Source organism: Lycium ferocissimum, chromosome 2, assembly GCF_029784015.1.
Source record: "Lycium ferocissimum isolate CSIRO_LF1 chromosome 2, AGI_CSIRO_Lferr_CH_V1, whole genome shotgun sequence".
Lineage (NCBI taxonomy): Eukaryota > Viridiplantae > Streptophyta > Magnoliopsida > Solanales > Solanaceae > Lycium > Lycium ferocissimum.
The window spans coordinates 53,285,294-53,299,148 of NC_081343.1; the positions used below are offsets into that span (position 1 = coordinate 53,285,294).

Consider the following 13,855-nt stretch of genomic DNA (forward strand, 5'->3'; position numbering starts at 1 on the left):
TGTAATTCCATCAATGAAGAAGTACCAAGAAACGCAAACATCTATAAATACTGGGACATGTTATCAATCAACTACTCCTAACACAAAAGTATGAGCTTTGTAAACATCTAGTTTAAAAAGAAATGTGAAGTCTTTTATAATCAAAAAGTTTCCAATTATATCCTAGCCATATGAAAATTTTCGTACTTACAAGAGAATGAATAGGTCAAAGAAATTCATGGACAAATTAAACAACAAACTTTCTGAGATTGTTTCATTTCATGACTATCAGTTGGTGCACTTGATTTTCCTTTCCAGTGAAAAAGAAATTCATCCACAAGTACCTAACATTTCACACTTTTGTTTTCATCTCCGGCAACAAATTGGTACAACTTTTCCCCACCCTCTACTCTTTTTTTCCTCTTTGCTTTTGGTAGAACAAACGGAGGAATGGAAACGGAATATCTATGAATATTTTGGCTTTAAACTGATTGATATCGATGTGCATGAATTTTAAGACACAGGTTCTGGTATTTCTTGATGCAAATTGAATTGCTACAATAAACCTAAAATCAAGTAGGAAATCGAGAGTATATAATTGAAAGATAGACTAAACACCAGCCAAACCTGAAAGACCACTTAAAAATCTAAAAACAGAGAGAGGCAATTTACATTGAGCGGCCGAAAGGAACATCAAAATTAAATTTTGCAGTTTAATTTCTTCGTCACTGTCTTGAAATAATTGAGTGGAATGACTTGTTCTAAATTCTATCAAATTTTGCGAGCCCAATACGGCTTATGTGGAATCCATTTTTTGAACAGGTGCCGCTATTGTCCTATATGGGATAGATATTGCATTATTGGGATCCTTTTGAGGGAGTGGAAGAAAGAATAGGAAGAAATCGGAGGAGGCGTTGCAAACTTGTAACGGGTGGGAAAGCAAAGCGGTGTGTGGAGTTAAAAAGAGGAAGAGATGCAATTTCGTGAATAAAGAGAAGGTCTTTTTTAATTAAGGAAATTAGCAAAAAAATGAGAAAAAGGATAAATAAGAATACTGAAATATGACTGGGCCTATGTCTGTCTTTTATATATGTATAGATTCATTAAATATATATATGAAAATTTAATGGTGAGTCAAGTTATTTATTGCGTATTTATTTGAAGTCGATATAAGAATCCATAGAATTTTTCTATGACAGGAAACTTGAAACTCTTTCAGATGAAATTAATTAAGAATACAAGGTTAAATGTGAAAATATTTTTCGTGTATTAGATTTTTCAAAGTGCAATACAAGGTTTAGACTTTGACTGCATAAGATCCGTCCTTTGCATGTGTTCGTCATAACTAATAGTAAGTAGTAACATCCTTTTAATTAAAGAGATCACTCAAAATAACATAAGTGTCGATCGAAAACCTTAATCACCTCTCTTAATTAGGACTACATAAGCACGTACGTAAAACACTTCATGATCACGACATATAAAACTGAGTTCTCAAATCTGTTGCCTTACAATATGACCCTTAATTAATTAAGCAGTAGGAAAAGAAGCACGAGTAGCAAGGCCACAAACTCCACCGTCCACAATATCTCTAGCCATTCTCATATATCCTCCTTCACCCCAAGTCTCTCCCCATGAATTCTTCAACAACCAATATTTAGTACCATCCTCACTTGTTCCGTACCCTACCACTGTCACTGCATGATGTGAACTCTGCCCCACATTCCCCATGAAATATTCCACCTGTGTAAAACTGAAATTCTTTACTACCAATAGTGATACCTGCAGATACTGGCTGATTTGCAACTGCCTGCAAAAGTGCTGATTCACTTTGATCCACTACTTTGTAGCTGGAAATCGTAACTACTGTTGATTCTGCCTTTTGGCTATCGCAAGTCCCTGGAATTCCAGTTTAAGGGTAATTTGATTCTGTTGTTACTTTTTAGACCCCCGTTTTCGGCTATGTATTCAAATGCTTAAGTCCTGATGCCACCACCACAGCCATTGTTATTTGTGGCCTCACAATCAAGAAGTGGTTGTTCGGATAGTGAAACCAAGTTTCCAGTTTTTAGCTGGTTCAGTCCTTCAACTGCTGCTACTGCTGCAAATGCCCAACATGACCCTGCAATTTTTTCTCAAGTCAAAAGAATATAGTACGTAGTAGTAGTAATTACAAATTTAGAAGCAGTACAATGCACTATGGATAAATAAGTTAGGAATTATGTTTGTTAGGAAAGTATAGACTAATACTAGGAACCTAGTTCATGCTCCAAACCTGAACACTTAATCGTTCGTTGTTAACCTGTATTTTGTTATGATGCATAATTATTAGTATAATATTGTGTTATGATGCATAACTACCTATAATATTCTTTCCTTTAGCCAATTTCATTTTATCAATTTGAATTTCAAAGGAAAGACGAATTTGATCTGTGCCGTACAAGTAAAATCTCGTATCTTAAGTAATACCTATCTCTGTTCGCTTTATATGACATTATTTTCTTCTTGGAGTAATTTATTCCAAAAAAAAGATATCTTCTTTCAATATATTAAAACACTTAACCTCAAATTTCCACTTGTACCTTTAATGACACCTCTTTATAACCAACTAACTATTATGGTACGGTTAATAACACACGTCCTAAAAGTCTGTCTTTATTTCTCTCTTAAAATAGTTATTTAATCAAATACTTCCATATAAATTGAATCAGAGGATGTACTTTGATATAAGACTTACCGCATCTACCCTGGTCCTTGACAACAGTCACAGCACCTTGCTCTCTCCAATGCCAACTATCAGGACTGGAAATTTCACTTTGGTAACTAAATGGCTGCAAATTTGATGTCTTTGGAAGGGAAGATTGATTATATCTACCAACCATAGATTGGAACTCTTCGTTTGTTAGATCTGCAAATTTATTGAGGCCAAGCTGGTAAGAATGAGTAGCATCATTGTTGAAAGACTCAATAAAGTTGACTTTTTCTTTAAATATCTTAAATCGCTCCGCCTTTTCAACATCATCTTTGTATACGCGCCCATGGTGACTCATCCATTTTTCATGTCTTTCGAGCATGGAATGCACTTGCAAGTCCCGGGCAGTGGCTCGGAACCTGAGAATTTCGATCACTAGCAAAAGTGTGACGAGGCTTAACTTGCATAATTTCAATGCCATTGTTAAAATCTCAAACTATGTTAATACAAAAATAAAAGACGAGGTATAGCAGAGTTCATGAAACTAACACCATATGAACAAACATATTGTTAGCTTACTGATATGTTGATATTATTGCCCATCCAGCAAACTTCTCTGTCTTCTCTCTCTTACTAACGGTCCCTAATTTGTTAAAATCCGACCGTTAAGTCCCACGCGACTCTGATGGAAGGGACGTCGGGCCAGGTGCCTGCGCGTCCTACTCAACCACCGGATCCAAATGGAAAAACAATAACACCCAAGGAAGAAATTCCCACAAAACCCAACTATCTCTCTGTTGCTGCCGGTGGAAAATCGATTTCAACTCGGAAAAGAGAATCAGTAATTGCAAATGTCTCAACTCATAACGGCGTTCCGGTGGTTTTATTTGATTGCGATGACTATCATGGATTAATGGCAGAGGAATGCAAATTCACTATTAATGGCAGATTCCTAAAAACCCGACCCCAAATTGAAACAATTCGAGCTACAGTGAAAGAATCAATCCCTATCAAAGGGAAAATTCAGATTGGGGTCTATGATAATCGGAATGTGTTCATCCACGTCTACAATGAGGAAGATTTTAACACCATTTACTTCAGACATGCTATAGATATCGATGGTCAGACGATGTGGTTGAGCAGATGGACCCCAAACTTCACACCGGAGGAAGACAGCCCGTTAACTCCGGTATGGGTTCTATTACCTAAATTACCTTTCCACTTACATACTAAGCACTATTTAAAACAAATTGTTAGTCCAATCGGGATTCCCCTGTCATTGGATTTAGCGACAAGGAGTAGAACTAGGCCAAGTATGGCTAAGGTTCGGGTTGAAATTGATCTTACAGAACCTCGGCTAAATTATGTGTTTATTGGACAAAGAAATGCGATGAATCCTTTACAAGGTTTTGATCAAAAAATTGAGTATGAGGGTGTGCCTAAATACTGTACTCATTGTAGATTATTAGGACATACGTTATATCAATGTAGAAGAGTAGAAAAGGAGAAACGAGAAAAAGGAAGTTCAACAACTAAAAAAGAAAGTCCTATGAGTAAAGCAGAACCTTCTACAAAAGTTCAAGAAATTCCAAAAACTGTGACAAAAATGAATGAACAAGTACCTCAAAGAGGGAGAGAAGTGCAAACCAAAAAAGGGAGAACAGTTCCTATGAGAGGCAAAAGTGCTCCCCCTAAGCAAACTTATAAACCTACAGGGATCATTTTTGGTATAGATAAACCTCATCCCACAAATGAGGTGATCAGTCAAGGAAAAGGCACTGAGAAACTATCCAACAAAGTTGACATAAAGAAAATAATGCCTAACAGGGTTTTACCAGAGAAAAACCAAGATCAGTTAACCCAGCAAAATCTCCAAATGAACAAAGGAGAATCATCTCCATCCAATGATGTAAATAATGTTAGAGGAGAATTTGGGCAGATCAGATAACAAAAAACAATGAGGAGATGCACAATGATCAACAAGTGCAACTTGAAGGAAGCAAGGAGATTATGATCACTGATCCAAATGCACTACAGGTTGTTTTAAGCATAGATGAGGCAGATTTTCAAGAAACAAACCAACAATGGCAAGTTCCAAAGGAGATTGCTCAGAGGACCAAAATTCTTTCAAATGATACAAAGGATGTTTCCAAGGCTAATAATAAGTTTAAGAGCCTAAATAAAAAACAAGGAACTCTGGAAAATAAGACTCAACAGAAAGGGGAAGTGAGTACTAGAAATACAAAGAGTCAACATGAAAGGGCTCCTTTTGAAAATGAATGGGCAGAGGAAACTACTACTGAAGAGGAAGGAACTTCAGAAGAAGAAACAGAACAGGAAATTACTGATGATGAAGCTGAACTACTGGCACATGCTTTTGGGGGGGAAGAATAGGGAGACTGAGATATTTCAGGATGTATAAGAAGACAACATAGATAAGCATGAAATACCTTTAAAGCTCCGGTTAAGAGAGAAATCTCCTGTTACAAGGAACCAAAAGAAATCTACACAAACTTGCAATACTAAACCTGTTTAATGATTAAGCTCTTAAACTGGAATATTAGGGGCATGAAGTCCCAAGCTGCTATTGAGAGACTTGTATGCATGATCAAACAGTATAACATAAACTTTGTTGCCATTCAAGAGACATTTCTTCAAGAGACCTGCATTGATGACTATAAGAGAATTCCGGGAATGCAGGATAGTTATACAAATGTAAGTAACAAGATATGGATTTTTTGGGGGGCATAAGTGAATTGTAATGTATATGCTAACCATTCTCAAATGCTTACTTGTAAACTTACTACCAAAGAATCCAACAAAGATTTTTATATCTCAACAGTGTATGCCAAAACTAGAAAAACTGGAAGAGAGGATCTATGGGATGAAATGAGAGCTCTATCTGGTACAATTTCCACATCTTGGACTGTTATAGGTGACTTTAATAGTATTTTAAATGTTGATGAGAAATTGAGGGGAAACCCACATAGACTATCCAAGAGTCTCCCTTTCATTGAATGCCTTTTTGACTGCAATCTAGAAGATGTTGGGTACTTTGGACAACTTTTCACCTGGTGCAATGAAAGAAAGGGTACTGACATCATCTGGAAAAGACTAATCAGGTTGGTTGTCAATGATGAATGGAATTCTTGCTTTTCTAAGACAACTATCCAGCACTTATCTAAGGTCAGTTCTAACCACTGCCCATTACTTATGAATGCTGAAGATGAGGAAGAAAGCTACATAAAATACTTCAAAATCCTAAACTTTTAGGTAGATCAAATTGACTTTCTCAAAATTGTGAAGCAACAATGGGAGGCTGAGATCAATGGGAACATATTTTGGAAAGTTCATCAGAAGATGAAAAGAACCAAAGAAAGCTCTTAGTGAATGGTCCAGGAACAAAATTAGGGATATTTTTGATAACACTAAAGATATGGAAAGCAAAATTGAACAACTGGAAGCTCAATACATGAATACCTTAAGTCAAGATGACGGGATGCGTGTCTCAATCATGCCAAAGTTGAACTCGGTTCTTCACCATAAGATGGTTGATACCTTCGGAAGCAAAAGGCCGCCTTAAATGGCACCTTGAGGGTGATCAAAATACCAGATATTTTCACAACATGGTCAAGGGCAGAAGGAAGTTCCTCAATATTCATAGAATCTATGCAGAGGATCAATGGATAGAAGGAAGTGAAAATATTGCCGATGCTACTGTGAAGTTCTATCAAGACCTATTTTCAGAAGAAAACATATCCTTTGATAATAGTATCCTTAACTGTTTGCCATGTTTGATTACTGATTCTGATAACTCTAGGCTTCTTGTTGATCCTTCTATGGATGAAGTTAAAAATGCTATTTTTGACATCTATCACAATAGTTCTGCTGGACATGATGGTTTTAATAGTATGTTTTTTCAAAAATCTTGGGATATCATTGGCAATGATATTCTAGAAATGGTCAGAGCTGTTTTTGATGGTCAACAAATGCCAAAGTTTTTTACTTCGACTTGTTTAGTCCTTATTCCTAAGACTGAAGCTCCACAATCATTTACTGATTTCAGACCAATTAGCCTTAGTAATGTTTCTCAAAAAGTAGTGTCTAAGGTTCTAAATGAAAGACTGACCAAAATTCTTCCTAATTTAATCTCTGAAAACCAAAGTGGTTTCATTAAAGGCGGAACTATTGGTGAAAATGTTTTACTTGCACAGGAAATTATTCATGACATCAGACATCCTAATAAGGGTAATAATGTTGTGATCAAATTGGATATGAATAAGGCTTATGACAGACTTTCACGACCCTTTCTGTATGCAGTATTGAGGAAATTGGGTTTTGCAGAACAATGGATAACAATCATCAGGAAGCTGATTTCCAACAATTAGTATGCTATTATTGTGAATGGAAAGAGATATGAATATTTCAAGTCTGGCAGAGGAGTTAAACAGGGGGACCCTATCTCCCCTTCTCTTTTTGTGATTGTTGCTGAAGTTTTATCTAGACTGCTAACCAATCTTTTTGAAAATCCAAGTTTTATTGGCTTCAGTATGCATCAGAGCTGTCCCAAAATAAATCACCTTTCATATACTGATGATATAATCATTTTTTGTTTAGGAAAATCAGCTACTTTGCATCTCATAAAACAAACTCTGACAGGGTATGAAGTAAGCCAACTCATTAATGCTAACAAAAGTTGATTTCTTATGGATGAGCAGGTCACACAAAAAAGGCAAAACATTATGGCAAAAATTCTTAAGTTTCAGCAGAATGCTTTCCCTATCAACTATTTAGGATGCCCATTGTTCTATGGAAGAAAAAGAGTACATTACTTTACAGACATGGTCACCAAAATCATACAAAGGATGGGGTCATGGAGTTGTAATTTGTTGTCTACAGAATGTAAAAGAATACTATTTAACCATGTCTTTGCTGCTATGCCCCTACATATGCTTGCAATCTGTGAACCTCCCAAAACACCTCTAAACCAAATTGAGAAGGTTCTTGTAAACTTCTTTTGGGGAAGTTCTGAAGGGAAACAAAAACATCATTGGACAAAATGGGAGATCGTTTGTAAACCAACACTAGAAGGGGGTATAGGAGTTAGAAGACTGCATGACATTTCAGATGCTTTCTCTTGTAAACTCTTGTGGAACTCCAGAACTAAGGAGTCTTTATGGACAAAGTTCACGAAAGCCAAGTACTCTCAAAGAATTCACTCTATGGCAAGGAAACAGAATTATACCCATTCTCATAGATGGAGGAGACCAATGAAAATCAAATCCAAGGTGGATCATCTTATACATTGGAAGATCAACAGAGGTAATTCCAACTTCTCGGTGGGATAATTGGTTAGGTATGGGCACACTTTCCCTTTACATGCAAGCATCTACTTCTATTAAATCAAAAGTTTCTGACTATATCAATAATGGTCAATGGAATATAGATAAACTTTCTAATCACCTACCCCCTGATATGGTTCAAAATATTCTAAAAATTACTATTCACTCTTCTAATCTTGATGACCAACCTGTTTGGACTGCTAGTATAGATGGGAGATTCAATAGTAATTCTGCATGGAATATTATGAGAAATAAATCCTACTCCTCTCTGATTAGTGATTTACTTTGGCATAAAAAAGTCCCTTTCAAGACTGTCTTTTTTGTTTGGAAAGTGCTCAGATATAAGATTGTTGTTGATTCTAATAGAGGAAGATTTAATCTATGCCTAGCACCTAAATGTGATTACTGCATAAACTCTGTCCTAGAGGATGAAGAACATCTTTTCATGAATAGCTTACTCGGGGAAACTGTTTGGAAATACTTCAACCAACTATTTGGCATTAGAATGGAGCAAAGAAGTATCAGACATAATCTGATCACTTGGTGGATGGTTAAAGACCAAAACCCTGTACATAAACTAACTTTACAAGTATTACCAGTAGTTGTTATTTGGCAGATTTGGAAAGACAGGTGCAAATGCAAGTTTGAAGGAATTAAGATGTCTTCCAACAGAATTATTTTGAGATCTACTCAGCAAATCAACATCATTACTCATAAACAATTTCCAAAGATCCCTCCATATATGAAGTGGACCCACTATTTTGAACTCGTGGAGAAGGCCAAAATCAGCACTACTATTGTAGCAGTGAAATGGACAATGGACGGACCGGATGGGCAAGTCAACACGGATGGGTGCTCAAAAGGAAATCCAAACGCGTGTGGGGGAGGAGGAATTATCGAAAACAGGTCTTGGAGAATTACAAATAGCATATACCATGCCCCTTGGAACAGACAAACAATTATGCGAAAACGAGAGCTTTAAAAGTCAGGGGGAATGGTGTTTGAAAAATGGAATAAGGAATATGGAAATTGAATGTGATTCACTTCTTTTGGTAAATTGGATTATGAAGAATATGTCCACACCATGGAAATTACAAGAAGACGTCAACAAGATTAGAGGCATGTTGGATAATTTTGACAGTTATAAAGTACTTCACTGTTTTAGAGAAGGTAATAAAGTCGCTGATAAACTGTCAAATTGTGGTTTAGAATATGACCAAACTACTTGGTTCACAAATTTCCAATAGTTACCTAGAGAAGTTAAAGGAGAATTCAACATGGACAAGCATCACTTTCCTTCATTCAGACATAAACACAACAAGAACAAAGTCATCCTGGATACTCAGGTTCTTAGAAACTACACTTTTGATGTTCCATAAGTTCTGAATTGTATAGGGAAGACTCTAGCAAAGAGTCACTTATTCCCAGCCACTTTTTGAGAGCTGAAATGTATATCTACTCTTGTAATGATTGGAGCCTATTCCAACCATGTAGAAATCTGGATTTTGGTTTACCAATATCCAACTTTTGTAAATTTCTTGATTATGAAATAACATCCAATCTCATTGAGATGGATAACCTTTGATTAAAAAAAAAACACCATATGAACAAGGCATATAAAGGAGTAAAGGTTAATTATTTTCTATAGATTTTTCCACCATATGTGATACGCGTTCCCATTATGATGCTGATCTAAAACACTGATGGAGCAAATTCTCGTGTGAGTGCATTTTCTATAAGGGTCCACCTTCCTGTTTGCAGCCTTTTTGTGGGCTATGTATGTATAGTTATATTAGTACTGGGGAAATTGTCCGCGCTTTGCGCGGTATTAAAATTATTAACTGTAACATCCTGTAAATCTAAATTAGGTGTGAATGTATGAATCTAGTATAAAGGTGATATTTTAGCCATACGAATCCATTTGGGATGAACTCGGGTTATAAACAGTCGTTTTGAAGTCAAACCAAAAAGTGAAGTTCTTAAGGCATTCTAAATTTGTCTAAGTCTAAGACAGTCTGTACTTATGGCCAGTTTTCGGGTACTTGCCTTAGGAATTTGGGAAAACTTCATTCTTAAAAGTTGTAGATCTTTGAAATATCTTTCCAACGGTATATTATAGAGGTGAAACAGACATTCATACAAAGAGTTATGGCCATTTTATTGAAGGGTGGCAGAGCTGAATTTTCACTGGAAATTTCACCCAATGTACGCCCAAGGAGTCTTGGATGTACTTTCAAGTACAGGCCGTACATCCTAGGACGTACATTGCCCGTTTTTGGCAAAAAAATCATTTAAAATGGTATGGTCTTATTTTGTTCCCCTTTTTCATTCTCCCAAACCCTAAGGACGAAATTCTTCTCTCCCAAACTCAAGATACTCTAAGGTAAGCCATTCTAAGTCATTCCAAGTTAATTCTAACATGTACTCATGATTACTAATCAAGAATTCATTATTCCTAACCTAGGGTTTTCAAGAAAACCCACATAAAGATTAAGATTCTAGCTTTTGGAATTCTTCTTCAAAGTTCAAGTTTTTAATTCAAGTTTTGGAGCGATTAAGGTATGTAGAGTTACTATCTACGTGTGGGAACATCATTGTTCTTCCCCACGCCTCATAATCCATAAATCAAAATTCTCTACGAAAACTAGGGTTTCTATACCATGCTCATGATAACCCTAGGTCTATGTCCATAATTATATTATGTATGAATTGTTATAGTTCCATCATTGATTTCTTAATATTTCTTTATGATTATTAAGAATCTATCCGTAATCTATGAAAAACCCATATATCTCATTCCATGGGTTCATGCATGCTAGTTTATGATATATTATGCTATTTTCAAGAAAATGCTACACATGTTTTACAAGTTCATGCAAGCAAGCTATAATTCATGATATCCATGTACAAGCAAGTTATATTCATGAAAACCATGGGCAGCAAGTTCCACTTATTTTACATGTTCATGTTTTTGAGATTTGTTTAGTTAACCGAGAAGCTCGATAGGCCCGAAACTACGTAGCCACCGTAGGATAAGGGTTGTCGACAAGGAGGCAATACCTTCATTATGCGGTTTGGATCCTTACATGCGTATTATTACTTAAATCTCATATTCCCGGCAAGATATGAGTGTTCGCTGGGTAGGACGCAAGTACCGATCATGTTGTCGGTTATACTATAGCACTCCCCATGTTACAAGCGCTATATATACATGTATTTTCATTGATTCTTCGTTTTTCGACTTTACTTATATGTATTCATGCTCATGATCATGTTCGGGCTTTTTCGCCACTTCTTATCATGTTATTTCATGTCCCATGTTATTTCTTTCAGTTGTTTTATATACCAAGATTTCAATGTGTTTACGTCCCCTTTCTATTGTCCGGGGGCTTGCATTTCACGATGCAGTGCGATTTATAGGACGACACATCCGCTCGTGAGGACGCATTCGTACGTCTATTGGCGAGCCCCATCTCATTCGGGTTTAGTCAACTCTTGTTTTTTTATAATTAGTTATGCATCTAAGGTATGTCGGGGGCCTTGTCCCAGCCAGGCATGTTTTTCAGTGGACCTACGATAGAGGTTTCATAGACTAGACAAGCGGGCTATGTTATGTCAGACATTTGGAGACGTATAGCCATTTTGGCTCATTCGTGTTATTTCCGCACTCATGTTTAAACAAGTATTATTATTAAGCATTATGACTTATTACGTTTTATAAAGGCTCATCATGCATTCACATTATATTCCGCTCATGTTATGCCTCATGATGATTCAAAGAAGCCGGGGTCGCTCGGTCACATAAAGCAGCGCACCGAGTGCCGTGTTTAGTCCAGGCCATGATTCGGGGCGTGACATTAACAATTTCATACTTTAAGTACATGTGTAATACAGTTAAAAGTAAATTTTACAAAAAATTATGTTATTCGCTATTAAGCTCTGCAAGAAATCATGTTAATTTTTTTTTTTTTTAAAAAAGAAAACAGAAATACACAGGCCCACGCGCACACACTCATACGCCGATACACATATATCTAAAACTTATATATCTAGTTGTTACTATATTAAATCACACGAATAATACAACCATAAACAATCTCGCGCGTTTCATGATATTTCTACATTAAAGTCTAAATTTTGTAATCTTAAGCTAACATTTAATTTATTACTAAAGTAGACACATTTATACAATATGCATAAAAAATATAAAGTGCAACAATTTAACATCATAATTAAACACATAACATCATAATAAAAGATTATAGAAATTACCTCTTATAGTTGAAGCGTTGTCCCTTTTTCCCCACAATGCATGAGCAATTTCCACTTTCAGAGACTTCTGAAATAAAAAATTTGAGAGCATTATATTTGGTAATGGTTCATGTATTAAATCTCCACCAAACAACTTTCATAAGGACTAATTGCAATATGGAGGTTCAATTGTTGTTTCTAACTGTGAATTCACACATGCATGGCTGAAAAATCTGAGGAAACACTAAGAAGTTATCCATTTCCCTACTTGTATGTCACTATCCATGTTGATGAGTGAAGATATCTGGTGAAGTTCCGAATGAGCTCCACGCTCATAGCTCTATCTCTTTGAAAATAAAAAAAGAAACTAACAGACATGCATAGTTGATTACAATCATATCCATAAGGAGAAAAGGACTTATCTAGTTAAGTCCCAAAAAATTGGGCAATCGACTACATTCGTATCTAATCCCTGTCGGTTCAGATGGAATCATCAATATCCATGTCTGAGACTCAAATCTTGCAGTTGTAAATACATAGAAACCCCCAATTTCAAAACCTAAGTTCAAATCCCAAAATCCTACATAAAATTATAAATTAAAACAAATTACCCCATGAAACACTAGAGGTCCAGAAGAGGTAGGCGAACAAAACTAGAGAGAGAGTAACAAAAGTAGAATGAAACTGAACAAAGCAGAAAATGAAAAATAGCGACGTGTGTTTAGCGCGGAAGATGAAACTATAGCCTTTCTTTTAAGCGTAGGCATTAACGGATTTACCCTTGGTCGTCCAAGATGCCTGTTGCCCGTGCTCCGCACGGGGCCTGATATTACCACAACAAACTCTAAAAAAAAAAGACACTCACTATATGAGATATGAAGAAGGTAAATCAGCTTATAGTATGTCTAATCTAGCAAAAACCTAATAAAGATAATGTACATAAACACATAAAGTCAATATGTAGATGCACATGTACATAACTTCAAATAATTTCCCTCATTTTTTTTTCCTGAAAGCATGTATATTCCAATCAATCCACATGATATTTATACCACAAGATATTTGAACTAATTTATCCTCTAGGAAAAATGACAATTATACTAAAAAATAGCAGTATATTGATTCAGGCACACATCATTATGCTTTACACAAGAACAAAATCCATAGTTATTAGCTCAAAAGTGTCAAAAGTATACACCCAAAGGATAGACTAATCAAAATACTTAGATCAAATGGCATGCAGTCATGACTTGGTGAAAGCCAACTCTCTTTCTCTAAGAAGATAGTAGGCCAAAACCATGTTGTTCTGCAGCAATAACACCTAAGAAGAATGTGTCACTGGTCTTCTTAATCCACAGCTATGAAGAATCTCCCAACGCCCTAGGAAAATGCAAAAATAATTAATCATTACTAAATTCAAAGCACCAACTGAAAAGCACAAAAGTCTAAAAAGTCAAGTTTACAATATCACCTTTATGCGCTGTCATGATATATCCTAATTTAAAAACTATAAGCCTACGTATCTCTTATGCAATTCAATCACTTTGGAAGGGTGAATGAGAAGAAGGTCTTTGTCCAAATTTTTGAATCT

General features: G+C 35.9%; 1 protein-coding gene and 1 pseudogene across 1 annotated transcript; one reads left to right on the forward strand and one right to left on the reverse strand.

The window, feature by feature from the left end:
- Positions 1–1,509: 1,509 nt before the first annotated feature.
- On the reverse strand, positions 1,510–3,179 carry LOC132048185 (zingipain-1-like; annotated as a pseudogene).
- Positions 3,180–3,356: 177 nt separating this feature from the next.
- Positions 3,357–8,019, forward strand: LOC132047743 (uncharacterized). The gene is made up of 2 exons (XM_059438743.1): positions 3,357–3,860; positions 7,390–8,019. The coding sequence occupies exons 1-2, from the start codon at positions 3,357–3,359 to the stop codon at positions 8,017–8,019; spliced, it is 1,134 nt and encodes a 377-aa protein (XP_059294726.1).
- The last annotated feature ends 5,836 nt before the right edge of the window (positions 8,020–13,855 follow it).